General features: G+C 52.4%; 4 protein-coding genes across 4 annotated transcripts; 2 read left to right on the top strand and 2 right to left on the bottom strand.

Moving 5' to 3' along the window:
• Window positions 1–10,543: 10,543 nt before the first annotated feature.
• Window positions 10,544–12,284, bottom strand: M406DRAFT_260917 (asparaginyl-tRNA synthetase; the record flags this gene model as incomplete). Its single annotated transcript, XM_040917400.1, has 3 exons — window positions 10,544–11,701; window positions 11,786–11,903; window positions 11,977–12,284. The coding sequence occupies 3 exons, from the start codon at window positions 12,282–12,284 to the stop codon at window positions 10,544–10,546; spliced, it is 1,584 nt and encodes a 527-aa protein (XP_040774072.1).
• Window positions 12,285–14,532: 2,248 nt separating this feature from the next.
• On the top strand, window positions 14,533–15,840 carry M406DRAFT_261961 (uncharacterized protein; the record flags this gene model as incomplete). Its single annotated transcript, XM_040917480.1, has 3 exons — window positions 14,533–14,722; window positions 14,849–15,088; window positions 15,227–15,840. The coding sequence occupies 3 exons, from the start codon at window positions 14,533–14,535 to the stop codon at window positions 15,838–15,840; spliced, it is 1,044 nt and encodes a 347-aa protein (XP_040774071.1).
• A 2,067-nt stretch (window positions 15,841–17,907) lies between these two features.
• On the bottom strand, window positions 17,908–21,478 carry M406DRAFT_279155 (uncharacterized protein). Its single transcript, XM_040918373.1, has 4 exons — window positions 20,135–21,478; window positions 19,978–20,075; window positions 18,374–19,880; window positions 17,908–18,283 (listed from the first exon to the last, which is right to left on the bottom strand). Exons 1-4 carry the CDS (start codon window positions 21,305–21,307, stop codon window positions 18,170–18,172), a joined length of 2,892 nt encoding a protein of 963 aa, XP_040774070.1. The 5' UTR covers window positions 21,308–21,478; the 3' UTR covers window positions 17,908–18,169.
• A 785-nt stretch (window positions 21,479–22,263) lies between these two features.
• M406DRAFT_279151 (uncharacterized protein) lies at window positions 22,264–25,558 on the top strand. Its single transcript, XM_040918372.1, has 3 exons — window positions 22,264–22,590; window positions 22,693–24,991; window positions 25,091–25,558. Exons 1-3 carry the CDS (start codon window positions 22,445–22,447, stop codon window positions 25,481–25,483), a joined length of 2,838 nt encoding a protein of 945 aa, XP_040774069.1. The 5' UTR covers window positions 22,264–22,444; the 3' UTR covers window positions 25,484–25,558.
• The last annotated feature ends 1,330 nt before the right edge of the window (window positions 25,559–26,888 follow it).

The raw sequence follows: 26,888 nt of genomic DNA, 5'->3' as shown, positions 1-26,888 counted from the left end.
CAGAGAAGAAGAGAAAAAGGAAAGACTTGCATGGCGGATTGAACCACAATCGGCTGACGCGTCATACTAACCCCTCCTCGAGTGTTTGGAATCTGTCCATTCCTTCACCTCCTTCCTCCGGGTCCCCTGAGGCATGCTCAGGAGTTGGACGGTATTCCCGCCGTACGACCGCCCCCTCAACCCACACACACCCTTCTCGACACGGCCACACATGTACTATGTACAGTGGAAGTCTTGCGCACGAGTAAAGCTCGAGTCGTAGAGGACGAGAGAGATAGAGAGAGTTACACAACGGCCCTTTTTCTTTCCCCATTCTGCTTCTTCCTTCTTCCTTCTCCTCTTCCTTCTCCCCAAGCGCCATCCTCGGAGCGAAGAGTGTGATACGTCATGCAAAAAGCGCCGCGGCTTCATTGAAGTTGGATCCTATGGAAACCATGTGACCCCTCTTCTAATGTGTTTTCCATCGCGTCACTCCCGTTCCGGGCATCGGCATTACGGTCCTTCTGGAAACAGGAGGCGACGGCATTATGATCCTATCGTACGTACCGGTCTTAAAAAGAGAGAGGATGGATGGAATTTTATTATTGCAGTCGTAGATTGAATCCGTCACGGACACTGCCGGGGAGGAGGGGCGGATGTGCGTGTATGTGAACCGTGGGGCCCGCTTCTACTTGATTCGCTGTGCTTGGTTGTGCTGTGCGCTGCTGTGCTTTCGTACCCCCACGCCCATGTCCGAGTTCTTCTCTTTTCTTTTTTGTTTGTTCAACATTACACAGCGCCTGAGGGGTGAGGACGTAAGAGAGAAGTCTTACACCCGTCAGGCCACTGCTCCCCCAAAACTGGGCTGATGTAGGGCTGAAGAGAGGCTGCTGCACCTCCCGTTACGTGCGTGTGTGGAGGATGGCTTGTTCCAGAGACATTGGACGGTGCCAGCGTATCCTACTGTACTTTCTCCTTGAGAAACACGAGACAAGTCAAAAGCTTGGCACTGAAAAGGCTCCGTAGGATTGCCCTTCCATCAGGCAACGAGAATGGAACGAAGCTGACTCCTACACACCATGACACATCATCTCCTATAGCCAATATAAGCTTATTTGATGTGTCTTGCTTTTTGATTCCGAACACTCCCTTGTCGATCATGGACTGATCTTTTGCTATGGTAGTGGTCAGCTTGAACATACCGATCATTGGCGATGCTTACTGTAGATCTTTCTTTCTCCTTCTTTTTTTTCTTCTATGTTTTTCGCTCACTGGATCGCCTGTGTGGAACATGCTGATGGTGAGGCTGGCGTAAGTTAGTCACGGGCTGCGCTCATGACACACATCACATCATAACAGGATTAGTCATATAGCGACTCCTTTCCTTGGAGGGAAGAGTGTCGTTACAGTTACATATTGACTCCACGTAGAAACGAATTTACTTTCTAGGAATACAGACAGACAGACAGGCAGGTAGATACGGGAGGATGTGCTGTCGAACAGACAAAAAGTCCAGGTAGAATAAGGAAAAAAATGAAGGACAAGAAAGAACCCCCCCCCCCCTCTCTTCTTGGCATATGTAATACAAGACAAGCAGTTGGGCTAGGGGGAGAGACATGCAGTGTGCACACACCCCGTCGTCCAAAGAAGGTTGACTTGCATCCCCGGCGCGGTTTGAGCCAGATCAGCGCTGGAACCTTATGTATGAGCTTAATTGAGGGCTTAAGGTCCTCTTACCGCCTTGCCGCCCCAACCACTTTTTTGACTTGCTTTTGCTGTGATGCAACGCCATGTCATCGTCCACGGCCCCATAATCCCCATCCATGGAGGTGGTGCCAAGCATTTCTCTCGAGGAAGAAGAAGAGAGAGGAAATAAAAGAACGAAGGGTAAAAAATTTTTTAAAAAAAAAAATAAAAAGAAAGAAAAAAGGGCAAACCATGGGATCCATCTTGCTCTGCCGCTCGACGTGTATTGCAGCAGGATTTGAATAAAGATCAAATCAGGGCCAAGTCGCACTGACTTGGTGGACCTGGCTGGTCCGACTTATTCACACCGACAGCAACAGTCTCCTCTTTCTCTCTCTCTCTCTCTCTTTTCCTCTTCCTCCGCGCCCTACCCGCCTCCATACTCGATATTGCGCACGTTGTACTGTCTTTTTTCCCCCTGCTTTTTCTTTTTTATAACTTGGCATGGTGGAAAGAAGGAAAACACAGAAGAAGAAAGGGCGTGTCGGTGATGCCGCCAGCGTGTGAGAGTCATGGCCATGGCCATCACTGATGACCACCATCCTCTTCTTCATCATGCGCAACTCAAGTGCTACCCACACACATACCCTCCTGGCCTTTGCTGTGATGATCTTATGATCCCCACCCCCTTCTTCACCGAAAAGGAGAGAGAGAGAGAGAGAGACAGACGAGCCTGAACTTTGGAAGCAGAACCTCCTACGCACGTGTCCCCCTCCTCCTCGACGCGACTAGCCCACGTTTCGGTAAATTCCCGATCGGGGCGCTCGCAACAAAAGATGACTGGTCCATTCCCCATAAGAAGTAGTCGAGCATGCCGAGTAAGCTTACCTTGCCATCCACACACCCCCTTTGCGGTGATAGCGCTGGTGTGCGTATATGTGTGTGTATGTGTGCGTATGTGTGTGTGTGTATAAACGATTATGGTGACACAAGAATAAAAAGACAATGTAAAGAAAAGGGGGCATGAGTGAGCAATCGCGAGAGGCCACTTTTTTTGAATACTGCATTTGCTTCTCTGGGGAACTTACAACCGGCCTCGGAATGTGGGCGCACTCCAAAGAAGGGCTCCCGGTGTGGGTTAGCAGGATAGATCCCGGTCTCGGCCCTTAGTGACGGTCTGTCGTTTCGTCGTTGTTTTCTTTTTGTCGATGACACGACATGGCAGACGTGGAAAGGCTTACGCAGCAATACCACAGTTTCATACATACCGGAATATGCTATTTGTCTTGGCGGCCGACCGATAATTTTCTTTTTTTAATTTTCTCTTTGTTTTCATTGGTTGGTTCTGCTTTATTTTAATTCTTGCTTGGTTTGGGGATCGGGCTGCGTACTGCACCGGTGTGCGTGCCGCAGCCCGACCATGCATGCATGCACTGATGCATAGTCAGTCAGCTCTCGATCAGCATCAGCCATCAGAGAAAGGGGCGGTTCCGGAGTTGGCCGCGAGCACTGAATACTCCATGGAAGCGGTCGAAGTAGGGGAATTACGTTGGCCCAAGCCTCCCGGGAACCTCCCCCCCCTGTTCGTGAAACCAGAGGTTGGTTCATGTGGAATGGAAAATGCAGAGAGATAGATCCAGCACATGCGATAAGGCAATTTGTTTTCCTTAAACCCTACACTGGCTCAGCAGACGAGTGAGGGATGTTTTAAGCGAAGGGAACATGGATGACTAGGATTGATACGCCGGTCTCAAAAGAAAGGCTGGTGATACAGATCTGCGCCGGCAGCTTCCAACACCTCTTGGTATCTCAGTCTAGACTTTAGCTGCACCACAGCTGTGTGGTGGATTTGTCATGAATATTTACTGGCTCGCATATCGTTGCCTCGTGTTTGCCCGAGGGAGGGGCACGGAGCTTCTTCCTATCAGTAGCACTTGCCCTCATGTATCCGCCAGGATTGAAGCAGTGAGTGGTTCGAGAACTTGGTTCTTGTTGCCATTCCCCCCTCTCATTCCCTCCTCGTTTCTCTTATGAAGTGAGGCTAGCTGCACATGGTCGACGATCATGAGTAGGGCTGGCAGCCTCATTCCATGCATTTCTTACCCTTCACTTGTACGCTCAGACCATACATGATATCTCCCGAATTTATCTCTCACGGGATGTGGGCTGCCCGGCTTGCGTGTCAAAGTAAATTGAAAGTAAATAAAATAATACTTACCACATTGACCACGCCCCCCCCCCCTCCCGAAATCTTTCCTGCAAGCCATGTTACGAGCAATCTTCCAAATCATCTCGCACAAGTTAAGCCCTGCCCCAGATTTAGTAGATACGCCGAAGAAGGGCGCTCACTGGCTGCTAGGCTTGCTCTCCCCGGGAGGAGAAGGTTGTCCGTAGCATGGTCAGCACCTTAGTTTGCCCGAAGGGAGGGGGCAACATCGCGTGCCGAGACATGCGGGAAAACCCTCATAGGGCTTTCCCTTGTCTAACTGCTTCCTTTCTTGTCCATTTCCTCGTCAGCCGCTACTGTTGAGTAAGAAAGTAAGTAAGGTAGCAGCACATACACACACGCACATACACACAGATTACCACAGAAACGTGACACCTTCCGCTTGAGGGGCCCAGCTCCGCTATCGCCTCATTGCGCTTCGACCCCGTCTTCCTCGCAGGTAAAGGTGATTGGACCTGGAAGAGGGAAGGGGGGGAGGGGGAAGTTGACTCCATCTCGGCCCCAGTGATGCAGCAGCAGCACTTCCTCTTCCTAACAATAGTAGACTAGGAGAAGAGACCCCGGAAGAGGGCATATGTCTCGAACAGCCTCGCCCGGCTTGGTAGGAGGAGTAGAAGGACGAGGAGGAGGAGGAGAATCAGATCCGCCCAACCCATTCCTCATCTCGATAACCAAGAGAGCCAAAAACATAAGGCAAGAGGGAGAGAAGGGAAGGCATCTCCGTCCGGGCGTCACGCTATGTGGTCCTTACAGTATGCCCGTGCCGCCCTAATAGTAAGTATGGCATGATGATGGCACCAAGGGGGGAGAACAAGACTTATTGCTTAGCCTAACTCAGCCCAGGACCTTGCGAGTCGTTCGTTTGTTGGAATGGGCCCTTCTCCTCTTTAGTTTTCGAGGAGGGGAAGAATGGAGAAAGATTGCGCAACCCCCCGTTTCGCTCCCTCTGTCTTCAGCCAAGCCCCAGCCCACTTTGCAGAAAAGAGGATATTATAGAATTCGTCATGATGAACTGTCGTCGGGTCAAATGGAAGGGGTACTTGGGGCTGGGCCTGGGGCTGGGGCTGGGGTCCGGGTTGGCATTTCCCACGGGCTCGGAGATAATAGAGCACAGCACCGAGGTCACTTTGTACTGTACTCGCCAAAATATAGGACCAATCATACTGCTATATTATGGCAAGTATTATAGCAGCTGGTACGACGGTACCCAGGGTACATTGATGGGTGGGGAGCTAAAAGGTGGGCCACCAGTCCTCCAGGGATCAAACATGTCATGTACCGCAATGGCAAACACACACACTCTGTCAAGCAAGTGGGGACCTTTTGCCTTGTTCAGTATCAAGAAGTAAGTAACAAGAGACGGAAAAAGGCCCTACGGGCTGACGTGAACAAGGTTTTTTAAGCTCACTCGCTAGAAGGCTTGGCGGGTGCAAATCTGGGTCGAGGACGCGTCGGCCCCCTGATCCCTTGCTTTCGTTCTTTCTTTTTCCTTCACCACCCAAGTCAAGCCACACACTCCCTCGAGTCGAGTTCCGAAGAGGCGAGCTGCTCCGGTGCCTCGCCTAAATGTAAGTTGCTTCCTGACAGCTCGGTCCCAGAAGTGTCGTTCCTTTCCTCATGACTGGGGAACGCGGAATTTAGTTCCCTTTGGGTCCCATGGAAACGATGAGCCGAACCCAGGCAGCAGCAGTGGCAGACCCTCTCTTTCTTGCTTCTTTCCCTCTCTCATATATCACTTTTTCTGGTGTTGGTAATGATGGACATTGAGTGGATGAGTAAAAAAAGAAGAAGAAAAGGGTTGGTTAAGGGGGCCCTCTACGTTTCCACCATGGGTCGTCGTTGTCGTCGTCGTCGTCTGTCGGATAGGACAAATAGATCCCGGTGAAGGGAGTGAAGGAGAAAGTAAGGAAAAAGGTACCGCAGTACATGCATCCTATGGTAGTATGGTTGAGGTACCTACAAAAAGAAAAGAAAAAAAGGACCCACAGTCTCCTTCCGGCGTTTCGGCAAGGGAGGCTCGATGTCAGATGTACTTTGTACCCCCTTCTGGTTGGATCCTTGCGTGACACACACAGAAAACAAGCTTAATTCGTGGACGATTTTAGCTACGGCAGACAGGGTTCATTTTTGGGGGTCCCTCGCTTCTTGTGTGCAGCGACAGACTTTGGTACTATAGCACTATGTACCTCAGAACCCACCATGATTCGATGTTCGTTTCGCTACCGCACGACAGACCAAAATTTTATTGGGGTCGAGAAGGACAGAATACCACTGAACACCAACTGCGGAGGGCAGCTGAGGCTTTTCGCTCGTCCAGATTGGGTAAGTGATGGGCTTACGAGGGGGAAGGCGAGAGGAAGAGTGTTGAATCGCGTAGTCGAGGCAAGTACAATATACAATTATAGTACAAACTCTTTACTGGTTGTCGTATTATAGCACCAACCAAGGTATAGATAGTTGCTAGTAGCAGTCCAGGTTTTGTGTCTTGATGTCCATCATCATAATCCTCCTCCTTTCAGTAGAACAAAAGATGTGGTAGGAGGAAATCATGATCAATCAATCTCATCTCCTCCTGGACTTCCTGTTCCTACCCCCCTGCTCCCATGTCCCCCCTTCCCTTGCCCCCACCTTGCCGCAAACCCGTGGCTTGCCATGTGGATGGAGGGTTGCGCTCAAGCGGAGCCGCTAACAGAGAAGCTTACGCGGCCTCTCACCTCCCTCATCTACTAACCCTTGTCCCTCTGTTCGAAGAGGATTAAACCTTGAAGTTAGACTGGAGGAAACGACCAGGATGCGGGAGGCTCTAAAAAACCTATACGTACTATGACAGTATCCACACTAACTTTATGGGACGCCACACCACCTATCATCATCATCATCTTCATCATCATCACCATGACCTGTGTGTACAACCCAGCCATATTACAAGGTATCTCAACTAATTTCAAACTTTGTGCAACGCCAGCGATATGCTGCATATTATTTTGATGTACAGTATGCTTGATAGAGGCCCTGACCCCGTGCGTGCATACATAACAATGCATGCATGCATGTGACATTGCCCGAGATAAAGCGAGCGCCACACTCTCAACAACCAACCGAAGGACGAGAAGGAGGGAGAGAAGAAGGGGGGGGAAAATTTCAAGACTTGCGGTGCGGTACATGCATACGGCTTGGGGCCCGAACCAGGTGCGCTGAGCAAGGAAGAAGGATTGCCCCAGGATCTGATAGCCAGGACCTTTTACTTTGATGGGATAATGGAGATCCAAAAAGATGTGCTGGTCGAAACTACTCACTGCATGTCAGCAGCATTCCCAAAAATGCACAGTACTAATGTGTCTGTTGGTTTCGCTCGTTCGTTCATCTGGGGGGAGGGACACGAAGAGAAGGGGGGGTCCCAACCACCACCACCATACACTCCTTCCAACATCCACACACACACACACACAAAGGACTAACCCGCCAGCGTTTTGTGGGAAGAAAAACCGTATCCTTTTTCCTGCCCACTCGCTTCCTCTTTCACTCCTTTTGAATCTGCCATCAGACCAAGGATCTTCATCGTCGTCACAGGTTTTGGAGACACCCCGTAGTTCGCCTTGTTCCCTCCCTCGGTAATACCGCGGTGGGCTTTCCCCCCCCCCCCCCTTCTTCCCAACTACCGGCAAGCTCGTAGATACGAGAAAAAAGATGATCCGGGTACAAACTGTGAACACCATCAACTTTTCTTTAAAAAAAATTAAAATAAAAAAGAGTTAGAGGGAAGTCCAAAATGAAACCCTCCCCCCCCCCCCACCCACAATACACACACACATACGCACAAAGGACTCTGCACATCGTACGAGACCATCACTTCAATCAGTCCCTCTTTCGCCTTTCCATCTCGTACGCGCCCCCGGCTACTCATAATCTCGCCAAGGCTCAGAACTATCGAATAAACGAACACGTAGGGCGGCTGCTCTTTTTGGCGCGTCTCAGCCCCGTTTCGTAACCACCGCAGGAAAGCCGTGATAGCCGTCCGTAGCAGGCAGCCCACCCACGTGCCGTAAGGCCGGAGTGCCGAATGAATGAATGATGAGCCCTTCCTTTCTCTTTTCTTTCTAGTGAAGGGGACTCTCCTGTGTTTCCTCTCTTCTCTCTCTTTGGACGATTTGTCGACAATTTTCAGTAGACATCGTTATTTTTTTCTTCTTCTTCAATGCAGGTCAAGTGTCACAAGGTACCAGCAGGCCCTGCTGCGGAACAAACTTATCGCGCCGCGGAGCGGTCTGTTCTCCGGACTCCACAAACAGGCTGGGGCGACAGGTTTGATTCTTGATTATAAGCTTGTTAATGAGCAAATTTATTTCCCCCCTTCTACGCGCTCAGCCCGAACTATGAAGCCCGAGTACGGTGATCGGTGGTTTCTTGGCTCTGGGGCCTGGGCCAAGGTCCCTTCGCTGCGGATCCTCGCCTCCCCTCGCAAGGGCTCTGAGGTGATTTGCCAAGCTCTTGTCTGCGCGCCTTGGCTCCTCGGCGGCTTTGCCTACCACATGTGACGACGGGGCCTTCGAGTGACGTGTAGAGTTGTGCTTGGTGGCTGTCCCTTGATGTGCCCAGAAGCTGGTATACTCTGGAGGGCTCTATATCCGTGACAGCTTCGGCGAGCTTCTGCACACCAGGGCACACCAGGGTTCTTTAGATGATGATTTTAACTTTTCGTAAGAGTATGAACCATATACTGTCGCTATAAACACTTGTAAAAACTTTTGTAGAACCAGTGCTTGCAACAATTCGATGCCATCCGAGAACTCCTCATACTCCGTGCCTGCGTACACGTCTTTGTTCTGAACAGGTCCCAACATCCCATCTGAGCTCCACCTCAGCGGAGAATAGAGCATTTCACTCGCCGACTCTTTGCAGGCCTGGCAGAGCCTCCAGTCCAACCGGTCTGAGAGAGTCACGAGCATGTCGTCGTAATTGAGGGTTGATTATCCCATAAGTTCTTCCTCTTGACAATTGTCAACGGGTCAGTGTAGTTGTCGACTTACCTTCCCAACGTCTGATACCGCCGAAGATGCGGTTTCATGAGGCTCGAATACAGTAGTATATATGCGATTGGTCCTTCTAAGGTAGCAAATGTCCGATCAAGACGGCTCTCTGTAGCCGCTCTCGTGAACAGCGCTCGCACGCTCGAGCGAACATGGAGGATGACAGGCAACATCTTCCGTGTTCGCTTGGACTCTTACCATCCATAACTAAGCGACGTAAGTGATTTGGGGCCAGTATTGGGTGGCAAGGGCAACTAGTCTTGCCCAAAAGTCGTCCTACCGCTCATGCTGGACCCAGATCGAGAATACTCGAATCGACACTGCCAAACCTTGGATGGAGCCGAGGAAAACAACATCTGTTACCAGATAATCCTTGAATAGCTCTTCACTAGACGAGCTAGGAGGTGTTGTGAGGAACCTAGTTCCGCCAGAACAAACCAGGCTGATGACCTTGGGTGGGCAGCGTGATGAAGAGGAGAATAGTGGCAGCTCAATATACGCCAGAGAGAGGATTGAACATAGGATCTTCTGAGAGGCTTGTGAGGCGAAAGACCCTGTATGAATGATCACCTGGCAGATGGAGTGGGATCTGTGGAAATTGCTTCACTCCTCCATGCATGGACCAACCTCAGGATGGCAGCTCAAACCCCAAAACTGGGGCTCTCCAGGCGTCAGTCCGTCTGTCCAAGCTCTATTAGTCCCCAGAAACCCTTCTTCTGCGTTTGGCAAGGTGGTCATGGTCATCCAGGCTCACTCATGTGAGGCAGGCAAGGGACCAGGACCTCGTACAAGAAGAAAACTTGCAATACTTAGCACAGCAATGGATGCAATTTCTTACCTTCTTGACGCATGTGATGAACATCGTAGCAGCGCCCGTTGCCTTGAGCTGCAATCCGAGGCTGTGTCGAGTATGAAGACATCTTCTGGAGAGACGCATTCGAAGCACAGGGAGCGCGCGCTTGGGCCTGGGCGCGGTTAGCAAATGGGAATCTGTCCGTGAGATATTACATTGGTATCTCGCCACAGTATAGCCAGCCAAGTCACTTGACGCCACGCCCAGTATTTTTGTCCAAGGGAAGTGGGATGCACGAAGTGAGAAGAAAATTGCTTTGATTGCCGTGTTACCGTACGCCTGGGCCCGGCAGCGGCCGTCGTCCCGTCACTACATCTCGGATGCTGGCTTTCATGGCTAGACTTCGGGCCATGGAGGGCGCCCACCTTCCCCTCGTCAATCTCTGTCGAGCTGCACCACACGGCAAGCTGCAGGTCAGACGCATCTCTGCGGAAATATTGGGAATAAGGCCGTAAAGCTCTGAAGAGTCGCACAACCCTGGCATGTAGGAAACGTCTCGAGACCTGTCAGGTGCAAGCTTTGTTCTTAGATCCAGCAAGGTGTAGACTGCGGTTCCCACATAATCTTCGCGAGGAAAGCTGCATGCTGATTTCCCAGCATGGGGCCGGGACCACAAAGATGGCACCCAGTCGCAGATATCTCGGCTGCGGAAGAGAGGTGACACGAATCGCCAAAGTAGGCAAGCTTTGACGAGCACAGCATGAGCAGATCTGTAAGGATGGAGGACCAGTCTCAACCCCAGATCGATCAGGTCCAGGACAGTTGTTTCGCTCAACAGTCACACCGTCCGTACCACCGAGGGAAAGTGACGGTGTCCCGGATCGTTTGTACACCTGACAGGTAGCCGAGAAGGCGGTCAAAACCCAGGCCGAAGCCACCATGAGGCGGACAGCCCCAGCGGCGAAGGTCGGCATACCAGTCCAGAGGGCCTGCTGGTGACGTCGGTTGTATGCTGCCATCCGAAGACGGTATGACAATTCCATGCCTCTTCATCGCGTCCAGGAGCTGCGGCAGACGATGCTCGCGCATGGAACCACCGGCGATTTCACAGAATTCCGGGACGAGTAGGTCAAAGCAGTCGACTGTCTCCTGGGATGTGGCGTCCCGCTCATGCTCTTGCGTGGGGCGCATGTAGAATGCTTTAATGTCGCGAGGGTAGTGGGTGACAAAGACAGGCTTTCCGTTCCCAACCACACGGGCGATATACTTTTCGTGCTCAGACTGCAAGCCGTCGCCCCATACAGGTGCATGCCGGAACAGATGCTGGTTTGTCTTGAGTATGTCGAGAGCCTCTGTGTACGTCAACCGGGGCCAGGAGGGCTGCATCAAGCCCTGCCACCTCTTGTCGACTTCATCGGGCGAGGCGCGGTCACTGGCAGAGTCGTCGGCACTCTTGTCCCTGCCTGGGGCCCTCAGCTCCCGAGCGACCCTGGATTGATAGAGCTCGGTAGCTGTGTGCCGCAGCATGTCTTCCAGCAGGTCCATGACGCCGCCGAGGTCGTCCACAAAGCTCATCTCAGCCTCAAGCATGTAGAACTCGCTTAGGTGCCTAGAGGTGTCGCTCCGCTCCGCACGGAAGGTCGGCCCCAACGTCCACACATCGCCAACAGACTGAGCAAGGGCCTCGAGATGGAGCTGGGAGGACACAGTGAGATATTTTGGAGCACGGAAGAAGGATTCGTCTGTCTCATCCTCGGTCTTGTTCGCAGGAGCGATGCTGAAAACCTCTCCACCGCCTTCACAGTCCGAGGAGGTGATGACGGGTGGGTGTGTCTGGACAAAGTATCGGCTAGCGAAGAACTGGGTCAGGGTGGCGACGACCTCGGATCTAAATCTGAGAATGGCAGAGTTGAAAGGCGTTCTCGGCCGAAGATGAGGCATCGTTCGGAGGTACTCAGGTGTCTGGTATTTCTTTTGGATCGGGAAAGTCTAAGCTCAGATCGAAGACCAGTCAGTATCCGTGCAAACAAGGGCATCCCAATCCAGGTTCTAAGTCGTATAATCATCCAATACCTTGGCGTCTGAAGGACCCAGCACTTGAACGTTGTCGACGTGTAATTCGTGTGACTGGCCGGCACCCGGTGATGGGACCCAAGATCCTCTGAGGCGGATAGCAGCACCAATTGCGAGGCTGGACGATAAATTGGGTCAGTATCAAGAATAAGCAGCCGAGACAGCAGATGTATCGGAGAATTGGATCGCACCCTTCAGCCTGATCCGCAGGAATGAGCGCCTGGAGAGCAGCAAGCGAAGAGCCATCTCCAAGTGCAACAAAAGTCCGCGCCTTCATGGACCGCACAGAGCGAATGTAGCCATTGACAACAATGTCACGGGCAGCAGACCCTTCAGGCTTCCACTCCAGCAGCTTCGCAACGGATCGTGGAGCTCCACTGTCGCTGGCTATATATCGGCGCAGTGCGAGTGGGACTCGAGACAAGCCATGAGGAGATGATGATGAAGCAGCAATGCTCTGGCACCGCCTCGCAGCAGATGCCAGACCAGCTGGTCGCATTGCTCGAGCTTAAACGTGCTGGAGATGATATATGAATGGAATCGATCGAGGGGTTGATCAGACACACAGAAATTTGATCATGATGTTGCTATTGATTTGAATAGCTAGCAATGCAGCCCCCTGGACGGCTGTTATGGAGTGACGTCTATTGCTCTTCCCAAAAAATGAGACGCGGTCGTACTTGCTTAGTACATTACATAATCCACAAAAACCGCGGAGCAGACCGTTAAGTGCCGATATTTAGCCAGTACCCGACTTATCTTATCGCATCAACAACCAACTGAGTAAACACGATCTCAAAAGGGACGCGATATCAACACCAGCAAACGCAACAAGCATGCGTCGGTGCGGCAAGGCAGTATCAATACTCTTCAAAACAAGGGAAAAAAGAAAGAGAAAGAAAGATGAGGGTCAGGTAAGCAATAACTCAGCTTCACCGAGATGGAGAAGTTCCACATGGGGGCCCACTCGTCCTCGCGTCAAGGCACAGTTACGCTGCTACGCTCCTACACTCACCATCGACAGAAAGTAACACATATCATACAACAAACCAGACCGGCTACGCCACGTTACAAAGAGAATTTTGATTCCTGCGTATGTTGTGGACACGGGCAGATGCGATGCGGCTGACTTGTCACATCCGATGTCTGCCTTGACCTTCCATGTGGCTCGACCACGCCTTTCGTCAACAAATGAAATCGGGGCAAAAGAGTTCTGGGTCTGTGTTCGTTTTTCTCCCCTCACGGGTACGGAGTCCTCAAAATATTGACTCAAGTTGAGTCAACCATGGCAGAGGCTTCGTGTCAACGTCCTCGCGGACAGCAGAAGTACCGCGCAGGTGGTGGGCGCAAGTTCCCAACACGAAGTGATGAGCCGCTCACTTCTGTCATTGCTGAGGTCAGCATGGACCTTCGATTCCCAAAGTCTGGATAATGCAATAAGCTGTGCGAGGTTGCCTCGATTATCGGCTGCTGTCAAGGACGGCCCCAAGCTGGATCTCTGTGACTGTGTCACGAGGTCGTCAATAGACTCTGGCTCTTGAGTTTGTCCTTGAAAAGCCCAACAGGATGGCCTACAACGCAATGATGGGATACATGTAAGGGTCCTACTCATACATCTTGAAAAGCAAAAGCAAGAAATTGCTTTTGATTTGACCTAATCGTTTGCAGCTCCACCACATCAAGGCTCGGGTCCAGCCCGATTTGTCAACGGGCCGGGCTGTATTATGTGTATGTGCTGAGCTATCCGATCCGATCTGTCACCGAGTCTCATGGCTTCTGATCAATGTGGCCAAGTCTGATGATTGACTTGTCTTTTCACTGTACCTGTCCATTTTCTGGAGTTCAGCCCCGGGGCGAGAGATCAGAAGATTCACAAGTCGTAAGTCTTTGGACCGTGCTGGATCGCCGTTCTCCCCCCCCCCCCCAGCCACCACATAGGACAGTTGCCTATGGCAGAACGACCGACGAGAATTTTGTCAGCTCAGCTTTCATTTTTCGACCCCCGTCTCACTCTTTTACTTTGATTGCGGAGCTGGCCCATAGAAGAGCAACATGGAAGATACTGGAGTCGCGATGGTCCCAACGGACACTTTGACCACGCAGCCTTCATCTACAGGCTCAACACAGATCTGGTGTCACGGCGGCAGATTGCAGTGGGAGGTTGCGGGAGGCCACATAGGACCCTCATCTCACGTACTGAATCGTTGGTCATGAATCTGGATCAAGTGGTCCTACTTGAGCCTACCTTTCGGCCCCAAGCCATGGGCCCATCGACATTGCCCATCGGAGACGTGAGGGCTGAGTATAAACCTCTTTCCGTCCGTTTCCCAGCTACTCTGCCTGTTGGGGGATCCAAGACATAAGTGAAATGTGATCAAACAATTGTGTGACGCCACACCGTGAAAAGGTCTTCCATTCTCGCTTGCAATGGCCCGTCATCGTTCCTTGGATATCCATTTTGCACCCAGATCGAAGACACCCCTCTACCAATTTTGCTGTCCATGGCATGTCTGCCAGTCATGTCTTGGGGCGAAGGGGGAGGGAAAAGGGGGGGCTTGGAAATGTATTTAATCATCTACCGCAGGCCACCCACAGATTTTTTCCTTTAGCTCTCAACTTGTCCACAGTCAACTTCATAACAACCTCCCTCTTTTGTGTCTCTACCCTCTTTTCCCTCTTTGTCTCTACATTCCATCAGCCACAAGATCTCCTACACACACAAGAGCTTCACGTCGCACCCTCGCGCCATGCCATCCTCAAGCTCCTCCAGGTCGTCCAAACCCAGACCAGCAGAAGTGGCAGCTGAGACCAAGAGGTTTATAAAGAATTCCGCAGGAGCATTCAACGGCTATGCCTACCTCTTCGCCCAGCCTTTGGCCATGTCTTATACTGAATTCCCCCACAGGCCCACGATGAATCTCAACCCACCCATTTTCTGTAAGGTTGCTCCTGAACCCAAACCCCGGAGGCGTTGATCGTCCTACCTTTCACCCGTGCCCCGTCACACCCCGGATCGTGATCCCGCGATATCGTGTGTCACTACTAACATGTTGATCGACGCAGGGGTTCGTGAGGGTGATCCTGTGGACTTTGCCACTTGCTGGTCGGCTGAGAACAACGATACCAAGGTCGCCTTCATCTGTGCCGCCAACGAAAACCGGCCCGGCGGTGACTGGGAGACGGGCGTTGTAGGCTACGAGGAGCGCCTGTGCCGGCGCAGCAACCTGTCACAACACCTGGCCACCCCAAAGGAGGTCAACTATCCAATTCCTCCTGAGGGAGGCCTGTTTTCTGATCCCGTGGGTGAGTAGGCTGCGCTTAAGGGATTTTTTTAGTCAAGATTTTTTTTCCCTTTATTCTCTTTTTATTTATTTATCTGATCATCTCATATCGTACCCAAAAGACACTTCAGGACTGACCATGCTCATACAAACCACTCAGTCGTCTTCCGTGGCCCCCATGACCGCTACGAACACCGCGACAGCTCGCAGTGGCGCGGCCTCCCCGTCGTCTCCGTGGTGCCCACGCGCTGGCCCAAGCTGCAGCACAACGGGACGCGCTACTCGTTCGAGTCGGAGCGCGACCTCGCCAAGAGGAAGCTGCGCGCCGCGCTCACCATCTGCGTGTACAACGACATCCGCAGCGTGGTCATTGGCGACTTTGGCCTGGGCTCGTGCCGCAACCCGCCGCACGAGATGGCCGAGATGTGGCGCGAGGTGTTCCTCTGGGACCCGAACCTGCGGGGCCAGCTCGAGAACGTGGCGTTCGTGTTCGACGACCGCAGCCAGAGCACCGCGCGCCTGATTGCCGAGGACGCCGCCAAGAAGGGCGGGCGGAGCGGCGGGTCGGGCTCGGGCAGCAGCTCGAGCAAGAGTAAGAGCAAGAGCAAGGGAACGGCCAAGGCGTCGTCATCGTCGTCGAGCTACTCGTCTGGCCATGCAGATGGACATCCGACGGATTACGATATCTTCGCGTATGTCTTTAGCAGTGCGGAGATCAACAGGGTCTTGACGGAGCGTGACACCCGAATGGGCGTCCAGAACCTCATGTCCTGATTAGCTGCAGAGGGCCGGCTGCCGTGTGGCCTGACAACGTGTGTTATTTTCTTTACTTTCTCTTGCTGGTGTATTCGTTTGACTGTACAAGTGGTCAATTGTTGTTGAGATTAACTGCTTTCTTCTTCTATTTTTTCCCTTGACGCGACGAGGAAGGTCATTATCGGTGAAGGAAGACAGACATATAAACGAAAGAAAAAGAAGGAAAGAACTGGACTTTAATGATTGGCGCTTTGGGGAGTGATAAATTGCTTTAGGTCATATTTGGCTGCCTTACGATGTGGCTAGCCAACCATTGATATTGACTACTTGTACTATGATGACGGGCCACCTTTTGATCATCAAGTTGTGTTTTTGAAGTTTTCTAAACACAATCCACGTCCGTTAGGCGCCTATGCACTTGGTGGTTCCAGTTATAAAAGAGAAACAAACAAAACGAGGAATACGGGCAGAACGCTGATTTTTCTTTCCTATGAAGTGAATTAGATGCCCCGGGCCCATGCCAGGAGTCAAAGGCCACCTGGTTTTTCAGGACTGGAATATTGGGTGAGTTGGAGACAATCAGCGATCAAACGATGCAGAACAATATCGTACTCACTCGTGCCGTATGGCCAAGGAGACTCAACTTTTCTAAATGATGAAAATGTGTTATATTCACATCTCTCACATCGCCCTAGTTTTGTGATTGGCGTAGACAAGAAATCTTAAGGATCACATCAGTCAGAGAGTCTATCCAATATATATTTGACGTATACTAGGCTTGATCATAATCTTTGGTCTCAGAGATAATCAAAAGAGGTATTCCTTGGTGGGCCTGAGGCCATCTCAGCTCATTCGATACGTCGTTGGCCCTCAGCACAAGTCTTATCAACTGTTCGTACCATGATGATAGTATAGGTTAGGGTTCACATACTCGCCATGACCTCAAGGTGAAGCACAAAACCTCACTTATATAATTCCATGGAGTCCACTTGCAGCCATCACAACGCTACCGCCGAAACCCATTACCTACCAACCCACTCCCCAGAGCTTCAGCCCAAGCCTCACCTGCAGCCCTACACGGCCATCGAGACCACAGCATCAGACAAGCCCAACGTTCCACCTTGACCAGTCATTTATGTATGTCTCACAGTCAGGCCATTGTAGCCTCTCTTGTACCCACTTTGTCTCAGATTGCCGAGATGCAAGTCCCGGTACACACCGTCTCACCATCTTGGGAATCACAGGCAAGCTGCAGGCGAACGGGATTTAATATAAGCGAGATAGGGGATAATGATCACTCTTTTACGTCCTCAAGCTCGCAGACGAGATGAGTCTCGATGTGAGTGTGTCCCCTCGGGGAAAAGGTAGTGTAGTGTGCGTGTGAGTGAGTGACTGAGTGAGAAGGGATCTCCGAGACCCAGGGTAATTAAATTTGGGACTCTGACATCGAGAACCTTGAAGTGGCAGCAAATATTGCAGCCCGTACGAGAGAGTGTCTGGTCCACGCGTGGGGCCTGCATTGGACATGACGATTCCTTCTATGGCATTACACAGCCCACAGCAGGACGCCTAGACGGGACGGCTCGGGACAGCCTTCGACGGTTACGCGCCGGGTGAATACAGCAGAGTGTACTTCACAAATTTCGGCCAGACGTTGCCCAAGGTTTGAGATCGAGTGGTACAAATCGTGGCTGCAGGTCCTTGCGGCACCTGATTGTGCAAAGGCTGCGGCCAGAATCGAGAGACTTGTCCTTGGGGGGGGGGGGGGGAGATGAGTCTATCCAGCACCGCGTCGAGTTCATTGTGCTGCGCGAATGGTCTGCTGCTTTGCTGAATTTGACTGACCTTTGTCGGATGGCATGTCAAGAAGCACCTACATAAGGACCTGGAGAACATGTATAATACGAAAGGTTGGCATGGCATGTCTCTAACGGAAGCTGAGAGGACTGGTCGTTTCGTAAATTGGCCCATACATGTTGCAACGTATTCATCATCAAACATGTTATTGACTAGGGAATTCATCAGATGCCATTTTTGCAAGACGCCAAAACCTCCCTGCGCACTGATTTTCTTTGAAAAGGGATCCTGGTCAGCTCTCTGTATACTCATCATAATCGATATTGTGGCTCCTTTGAGCTGTCGCCTCACATCCACAGTAATGGAGCCTCAGTACACTTTCGCTCGTCGCATAGTTGATGCCAAGCCCTCAACACGGTCACAAAACAGCTGGTCCCTCCAAGCGGACCCCCTAACAATGTCATATGAATGATGATGCGGACCAAGGAGAGGTTGGTATGCCTGTATGATCATCGTCGTACATAATAGACCCACAAAGACGCGCCGTAAACTACCAGTATGCCGGTCGCAGGCCCGCGAAGCTGCCGAGTGTCGAGCCCTCACTCGTCTCAACCTCCTTCTTCCTCTGGCCAGCCAATTCGAGCTGAACCATGCGATGTATGTTCTGTGATGGTCAATGTCAGCAGTTGTCCTGTAACCATGAAAAGAAAAAGGCTTATGGAGGAGGCAACGGGGCAAGAAGCACATAACATACCACTAGCCAATCCACATAACTCTGTGCCTCATTGTTCCTGTCCTCCACCAGACCCCGCGCCCACTCATACTCCGCCCCGTCAATGCCTTGTCGCGCTAACTGTATCGTCAAGCCCTTGGACCCCCTCGTGGTTTTCCAGAACTCCAGGATATTCCTCGTCTGCGCATTCAGGTGGGTCTCGAGGACTGGTAGGTCGCTCATGTACGCGTCGAGGTCTTGTAGCTTCGACTTATCCTCACCAAAAAGATCCTGGATGAGGTTCGGCGACGTCTGTGCGTGGAACCACAGCATGCACTGCTGCCCATTGTCCATCAGATAGACACCGCCAGGCTCGACCTTGCTGAAGGTGTTGCGCATGGAAGGAGGCAGCTTCAGGTGGCCCGTTGCGGGATCCGCGAAGCCCTCCTCCGGCTGGAGGTTGTGCAGCGCAATCATGCGCGGGTAGAGGTACAGGCTCATCTCGAGACAGCCCATGCCGCGGATCATGCGCATCTCGTGCACACGCCGGTCAGATGTTTCGTTGCCGCCCTTGAAAGCGCGACATTTCATCAGTCCGAGCATGTACATGCAGAACTCCTTCAGCTTGTCGGGCATAACGAGCTGAGCTGGGGGGTAGGACTGTGAGACAAAGTGTTTCCTGTAGGCGGCCATGACGTCGACCGTCCTCTCCTGCAGGTTGAGTCTGACGTCCTTGATAGAGGCCGACGTGCTGGCCAGCTTGGTCGCTGCCTCCTTTGCGATAATAGAGTAGACAGCGTCTTGGTCGACGTATTTGATGCTCTCCTTGGCAATATCGCTTACGCTAGCCACAACGTTGCAACAACGGACCCTGCGCTCTCCATTTGCTGTTGTGTACAGCAGTGCCGACTGGAAGTGCGCGTCCAGCTTTGAGTCGAGCTTCCCATCATGGCTGAATGTGACGCCAATCGCCCTATCGGCATCGATGACGCCGATCTCCAGATCCGCGCCGAAGGTGTGTTGTATGAAGTTACCGTGATACCCAGACACCTGCAACCCATTCGAGCACCGCACTTTCATCAGAGCTTCGTAGCCGGTCTCCCGCGTCACTGCGTGCTTCACCTCGAGCGACAGCTTCGCATTGTCTCTTCCGGCAATAAAGTTCGGGTAGTAGAAGGTCTCGCCACCGGTGATAGCAGCAACATAGCCCACAGTCGCAATGTCGAGATAGCCACCCGTCGGCGCTGCCATGAAGAAATCCGCACCGACTCCGACGGCTGCCATCCTCTCGCCCACTTTTCTCCAGCCAGGATGCTCGGTGGTGAACAGCTTCTTGTCGATCTCGCCACCGGGGTGCTTGCCGTCATCTCTCATAAAGAGACGACCGGGACCCCACGTGGGAAGTGCTGCCAGTGAGCAGATGATTTTTCCGCCAGTCTTCTCCAGAGCTGATACACATGAGTTCAGGGTCGAGAGCAAAGCTGGCTCTGGGTTCTTGATTCCTGAGAACATCTGAGGCAGCCTGGTGAGCAGTGAGGAGATTACGGCCCTGGATCTCTGAGGTTAGTATCATGATTCTCCTTGTTTCTTTTCTTTTCATTTCCTCTTCTTTTTTCAGGCTTTGGGGGGAAAAAATAAAGACATACCTTGATTCTTCTGGGTCCACAAAAAGCCCGTCGCTCAAGGGCACGAAGGGATCATCGATATCAGGCATGATCATCATCTGAGCTTGCTCCAAGGCGGCCTGAACACTTTCGGTCAGTAACAGATACTCTGGTCAATAGATCCCTGGCCACGACTTACGCTGCAGTTGTAGAAATGCACCTCCTTGTCATAAGTGACGAAACCAACCCTCGAGTTTGGTGGTAACTTCCGCTTCACCTCACCATTCTCATCCTTCTCTTCGTCACCACCTGCGCCATACAGCGTCGCCAGAACGCCATCGCAGAATGCTTCCAGGTATCCCTTGTTATAAGCTTCCTGGGTCACATCGATGACGAACAACCAACGCAGACCCACAGGCTCTCTGTTGTAGTATTCCTTGGGACAGACGAACTCGACGGTGCCGCGGCACAGCTCCGGCCTCTGATCCCGGTCTACACGGATGCCCTGGGGCGATGTTGCGCAAAAGTATTCTGGCGGAGTCTCATTGGGGTACGTGCAGAGATTGCAGACAAACTTGTTGCCTCCAGACCGGAACATCATGAAAGGGTTGATGTACGCTCGACACCTGCTACACCGGGGCGGGCCAAGAGTGCCAAAGTCCAGAACAGGCACCTCGCTCTCGCCATGCTGCAGGCGAGCCAGCGGCTGGAGCATGAGACCCAGAGGAAGACCAGTGGTGTGCAATGCCTCCGATGTCGCCGGAATGTTGTTCATGGTCAGGCGAGCGAACTTGGGCGAGGAATTGCCCTGGTCGAAAGCGACAAACGAGGTAGCAGCGGGAGGCGGGACGAGCTTCTCGAAAGTTGGATAGATATTGGTCAGATAGAATTGCTGTGCAGCATCTCGGGCCAGAGGCACACTGGGTAGCTCGTCCTGGGAGACCTTGGCCTGGCCTCCGGCGGCCACTGCAGCTTCGGTCGAACCATTCCTCGAAGCAAACTCGGCCGGAGAAGCAGTGCTGCCCGGGGTATATTGTCCGCCAGCAGGTGCAGGGAACTGGCTTTGGGGCGTCAACATGCCTGGCTGACCGACGAAACCCGAGGTTCCTGAGGGGTCAGCGTTCAAGAAGGCGGTCGCAGGAGTCCCGGCCGGAGGGATGCCATTGAATGCCTGTGACGAGCCCTGGCTCTCCACGGCGTGGTACGCGTGCCTGTCCTTCTTCTTCCTCTTGCCCGTGCCAGTGTGCCGTCCCTCTGCGCCCAGCGACATGCCTGCCATCTGAGCATTTATATCGTTTCCATCCGGTGAAGGCACCTGACCCTGAAAGTATCCTTGTGTCTGCACGGGCGAGGGACCACCAGCAGGGCCCATTGGCGAAGGGGTGCCATAATACTGCTGCCCTTGAGCTGGTTGTTGCTGTCCCTGATAGGGGTTGGGAGCAATGGGGTGTTGAAACTGGTTCGGTGCGCCCTGGCCTGAATTGTTGTGCTGATTGTATGGATCGTTCGGGTCCTGCTGGCCCGCGCCGAGGGCGTGATACTGATCCATACTGACGGCCCGCGCGAGGATTTGGTGCTGGGCGCACTGGGGTGACGATGGGTTATTCGGGTGACGTACGGCCGGAGTTGTTTTTCGAGGGCTCTGAGGAGGCTTGTGGAACTCGTCGAAGGTTGTTGGTAGGGTTCTGGGTGGGAATGGGCGGCGTTGTTGTCTTCGCGCAAATTGACTTTAAATGACTAGACAGGTAGCTCGCAGTCAAAGGAGCACTGTGGCTTGCATCATGAGAGAGAACCGATAATTCACTTTGAATAGAAATAAACAATAACAGGGTGGCGCTTTTATGAAGCAGTGCAAGTCAAGGCACAGAAGAGTACCTGGTTTCGTTTTGTCTCGTCAATGTTGAGGGGGCTTTTGGTGTTGAAGATGTGGTTTAGCTGGCCTCAACTGCATCCAAGTAATTACCAGGTAGAGCTTCAATCAGATGTGACCACTTCGACCACCACACCAGTGCGACCACACCTGCAGCTGCAATAAGTTGGAGTCTCCAAAAAAACAACCGTGCAGGGGGTAAGGTGCCCCTCCAAAACCCAATCTTAGCCTCTACAGGGCAAGGCTAGTGGTCAGTGGTAGTGTGCACCCCTGCTGCAGCATTCACTTGGAGGAGGACCCTTGCAGCCTAATGCCTGTAGGTTTGCCTCGGGTTAGTGATCAACGCCCAGCTACTTGTAAATCTGCTATTGTCCTTGAGGTATGTGCTTGGCGCAAAACCACACATACCTACCGTCGACATCACTTGCAACCTTAGTCAAGAACCATTCTCAATCTCACTCTTTCCAAACCCTTTGAACTTCTCCAAAGTTGTCTGTCAATCATCAAACATTAGTCTCTGGTATTTGTTCTTTCTCTGCACTTGAGTCTCGTTTAGGCGCATTCACACAACAAACCCTCATGCTAGTAGCCTCGGGATGAACATGTGGATATAGGCACGATACCTATACAAGGGCGACAATGTTCACCTTCTGCCCTCTGCAGGGGGCCCTCTCCGAGTCTACTGCCTCCCAGTCTCTTCTGGAGCTTGATGGAGGTGTCAAGGTCCTCATTGATGTCGGATGGGATGAATCCTTTGATGTTGACAAGCTGAAGGAGCTCGAGAAGTATGTTGATTCTTGGCCTGGGGAACACGGCCCTACGGCGATACGCTGAACGGTTTGCCGCATGTGTATGGCAGTGCGAGAGATCTGACCAAAACCTCACAGGCAAGTTCCGACACTGTCGTTGATTCTCCTCACCCATGCGACCGTTTCCCACCTCGCCGCCTATGCACACTGCTGCAAGAACTTCCCGTTGTTCACTCGAATCCCTGTGTATGCGACGCGACCAGTCATCGACCTTGGGCGAACCCTCCTACAAGATCTATATGCCTCTACTCCTGCTGCTGCGACAACCATAAATCATGGCTCCCTTGCCGAAGCATCATATGCGTATACCCAGTCTGCGTCTTCCGATGACAACTTCTTGCGCCAGGCGCCGACTTCTGACGAGATCGCAAAGTATTTCTCCCTCATACAACCACTCAAATACTCACAGCCACACCAACCTCTGCCCTCGCCCTTCTCTCCACCTCTGAACGGCCTCACAATCACCGCCTACAATTCAGGACATACGCTTGGTGGTACGATATGGCATATTCAACATGGCCTCGAGTCGATTGTCTACGCTGTCGATTGGAGTCAGGCTCGTGAAAACGTGTTCGCAGGCGCGGCATGGCTAGGAGGTGGTCACGGCGGAGCGGAGGTTATTGAGCAGCTGCGCAAGCCCACCGCACTCGTCTGCAGCAGTCGCACGCCAACGCCTCTTGCTCGCGCCAAGAGAGATGAGCAGCTCCTCGACAATATACGAGCATGCGTGGCTAAAGGTGGTACTGTTCTGGTGCCGGTGGACTCCAGCGCCCGTGTTCTCGAACTATCATATCTGATGGAGCATGCCTGGAGGGAGGAGGCTGCCAAGAACGAGACAAAGACTCTGAACGAGGCGCATCTCTATCTGGCGGCAAAGAACATCAGCAGCACCCTACGACACGCAAGGAGCATGTTCGAGTGGATGGACGAGAATATTGTACGGGAGTTTGAAGCAGTGGCCGACACCTCCAAAAATGTGAATGGGGACAGCAGGAAGGGCAAGGCGGCTGGCCCCTTTGACTTTAAGCATCTCAAGCTGCTGGAAAGAAAGTCGCAGGTCGACCGCCTCCTGCGCAGGTCCACAGAGGAGAACTGGACAAAGGGATTGGTCATTCTCGCGAGCGACCGCAGTCTGCAGTGGGGATTTTCGAAGGAAGTGCTCAGGTCAATTGCACAGGACCCGAAGAACCTGGTGATCCTGACCGAGAAGCCGAATCTGAGCTCACAGGACACACCATCTATCTCAAGAACATTATGGGATCTGTGGAACGAGCGACAGGACGGTGTTGCTGTAGAGGAGTCGAGCAGTGGGGATTCGCTCGAACAGGTCTACGGCGGAGGGCGCGAGATGGAGATTGCAGAGGCCACTAAAGAACCTCTTGTAGGGGATGAGCTGACAATTTACCAGCAGTGGCTTGCCACACAGCGACAACTACAGGCGACACTGCAGACGGGAGGGGTGACAGCTCTGGAAGGTGTGGTCGATGGTGTGGACGATGCTTCATCCGAATCATCCACGGAGTCTGATGCATCGGATAACGAACAGCAAGGCAGAGCCCTGAACATATCAACGACAATGGGTCAGGCAAGCCGGAAGAAGATTGTCCTCAAAGATGAGGACCTGGGCATCAATGTGTTGGTCAAGAAGAAAGGCGTGCACGACTTTGATGTGCGCGAGAAGAAGGGCAGGGAACGCATCTTCCCAATTCCAATACGCAAGAAGAGAAACGACGAGTTTGGTGACATCATCCGCCCAGAAGAATTCCTCAAGGCCGAAGAGCGCGAGGATGAAGGTCAGGACCAGGGTGCGGTCAAAAAAGAGGACGAAGAGTTCTTGGGGAAGAAGCGCAAGTGGGACGATGTCGGTAAGAAGGGCAACGCCGGCAACAAGCGACCTCAGCTCAACAGGGCTGTTTCCGACGACGTGGCCATGTCACTACCATCCGAAGGCTCGCAAGCGGATGGCGAGGAGGACGACTTGGCGGAAGAAGAGGAAGAAGAACCCAATCTGGGTCCGTCGAAACTCATCATCACGAAGGAGAAACTATCCGTCAGCCTCCGCATCGCGTTTGTGGATTTCAGCGGTCTGCACGACAAGCGCTCACTGAACATGCTCATTCCGCTGATCGCCCCGCGCAAACTCATCCTTGTGTCGGGCAACGAGGAAGAAACAATGGCCCTCGCAGCCGACTGCAAGAAACTGCTCGGCGTATCAGCAATGGAGGAGGGCAGCAGCGCCAAGACCGATGTATATACACCGGAAGTTGGTGTCTCGATCGATGCTAGCGTGGACACCAACGCCTGGGTGGTGAAACTCGCCGACCCGCTCGTGCGGCGGCTGAAGTGGCAGAATGTGCGCGGACTGGGCATCGTGACCGTTACGGCGAGGCTGTTGGGCTCGGAGGGCAATGCCGATACGCACCCACACCTACCTGGGGCCGCGGCAGAAGAGCAGGCCTCCAACAAGCGCCTCAAGACAGAGACAGATGGGTCCAAAGAGCACGCGGACGAGGAGCAAGCCGCCAACAGTAGTGGCACGGCGGTAGTGCCGACTCTCGATGTCCTTCCGACCACCATGGCCTCGGCCTCGCGATCCGTGGCACAACCCCTCCACGTGGGTGACCTTCGTCTGGCGGACCTGCGGAGGGCAATGCAGACATCAGGGCATACGGCCGAGTTCCGGGGCGAGGGCACGCTACTAATTGATGGTTCCGTCGCCGTGCGTAAAAGTGCGACGGGCAAGATCGAGGTGGAGAGCATCGGGCTGCCGAGCGCCGCTGGTGCAATGGCTGGCATGCAAGGCGCGACAACGTTCTGGGCGGTCAAGAGGATGATCTACGATGGGCTGGCCGTCGTGGCTGGGGCTTAATTGTATCCGTACTCATGACGAGAAGGGCTAAGGGGTATAGGATAGATATTTTACTATGAATGAAAATTCAAAAGGGAGGCAACCGTGTTGATCCACGTGATTATTGCCATGATGATGGGCATTGCTGACACTCGTTCCGAACCAAGTCACTCCACTATTATATACGAGCACCAAGGACCAGACACTCCGGGTTACATAAGCCACAACTGTCATTGGTGGTGTAGTCTGAAGAACCAGATATATGAGGACCTTTTTCTTTTCAGTAGATATATGCAGTTTCACAGCTCTTCAGCCGTAAATTTCGAGACCAATTGCATCAGAAATCAAGTTTAATTAACTTTAATAGTTTTAACGCCCATCGTCAACGAGCCGTCGAAAACGTACAGCATCGCACCGGTGTCTACCTCACATCGAAATGCTCCGGACCATTTTCTGTACTGGACAGAGAAAAGGTCTCAATGATACTTACATTTGATGACAAAACAGAAATCTCGTTGAAAGCCTTGGCAGTTTGGCAGTGGAGGGGTTTTTTTTCTCTTTCACGCATCCCTTGTTTTCTGTTTTTATGAGAAGTGGATCTCTTACAAGATTCCCTGGGGAAGCGGGAGTGGATGAGGCTGTGCAAGGCTTGGATCCAGTGTTCATCTCAATTGTTTTCTCTTCCTTTCTCTTTCAGCCCTGTCCAGCTGAGCTCTGTTGCCCCACCCTCTCTGGCTTCCTGCACAGTACTTCTCTGTTCATGTGCTGGCCGTGTGGATGAAATGCGAGGGCATTGCCTTCTCACTGCCTCTCTCTCTCTCTCTCTCTCTCGATGGCTTCATACTCTGTAGTCAATAGTATTGCCCTGTCTGCTGATTTATGACTCATGTTCTCCTCCGTAGTGAGCGAGAGCGAGAGCGAGGGGGTGAGGCCAGGGGAAAGGCGAACTGGATCTTTGAGACTGGATGTGCGTTTTCTTTATCCCGCGTAGTTGAGAGCAGTCTATTTTCCTGTTTCAGCGTCGATCTCAACATGCGCGTTGCAGCCCGATGAGTTGTTTTGGCGGTGACCTCATACAGGACCCTGCAGGAGGACAGACCTTCAGGGGTTTGTTTTCTTGTGGCAGAGTTGAAATTCGAAATACGTTCTTCTTTTCTTTGAGTCTAGGCTTGAATATTGAAGCTGAACAGAATCAATCCATGAATGGGTGGAATCTGGTATTGTTGAGCAGCTCTCTTTTTTCTTTCTTCTCCCTCTTCTATCTGTCTTCTCCATCCTTGCTTTGGTTTTATTTTGATGCGCTCATTGTGTCATGCCTCTGTTCTTCCCCGGACGAACTCTGTAGCAGCATGCAGCAGGACTACGCAGTACTCTAGTAACAGCGGTGTTTATTCTTGGAGATTGTGTGGGTCTTCTCGGGATTGGG

The sequence above is a fragment of the Cryphonectria parasitica genome (genome assembly GCF_011745365.1).
Source record: "Cryphonectria parasitica EP155 unplaced genomic scaffold M406scaffold_6, whole genome shotgun sequence".
Classification (NCBI taxonomy): domain Eukaryota; kingdom Fungi; phylum Ascomycota; class Sordariomycetes; order Diaporthales; family Cryphonectriaceae; genus Cryphonectria; species Cryphonectria parasitica.
Note: the sequence above shows the minus strand (reverse complement) of the source record. Positions and strands in the feature narration are given on the sequence as shown.

Excerpts from the sequence above, each read along its gene's own strand:
- M406DRAFT_279155 (XM_040918373.1), bottom strand. The coding sequence starts at position 21,307 with ATGGGCCCTGCTGGTGGTCCCTCGCCCGTGCAGACACAAGGATACTTT. Across the intron at positions 20,076-20,134 it reads TGCATTTCTACAACTGCAGC|GCCGCCTTGGAGCAAGCTCA; the intron begins GTAAGTCGTGGC and ends GAAAGTGTTCAG. Across the intron at positions 19,881-19,977 it reads GTGGACCCAGAAGAATCAAG|GGCCGTAATCTCCTCACTGC; the intron begins GTATGTCTTTAT and ends TCAGAGATCCAG.
- M406DRAFT_279151 (XM_040918372.1), top strand. The coding sequence starts at position 22,445 with ATGTTCACCTTCTGCCCTCTGCAGGGGGCCCTCTCCGAGTCTACTGCC. Across the intron at positions 22,591-22,692 it reads AAGCTGAAGGAGCTCGAGAA|GCAAGTTCCGACACTGTCGT; the intron begins GTATGTTGATTC and ends AAAACCTCACAG. Across the intron at positions 24,992-25,090 it reads GCGGACTGGGCATCGTGACC|ACAGAGACAGATGGGTCCAA; the intron begins GTTACGGCGAGG and ends AAGCGCCTCAAG.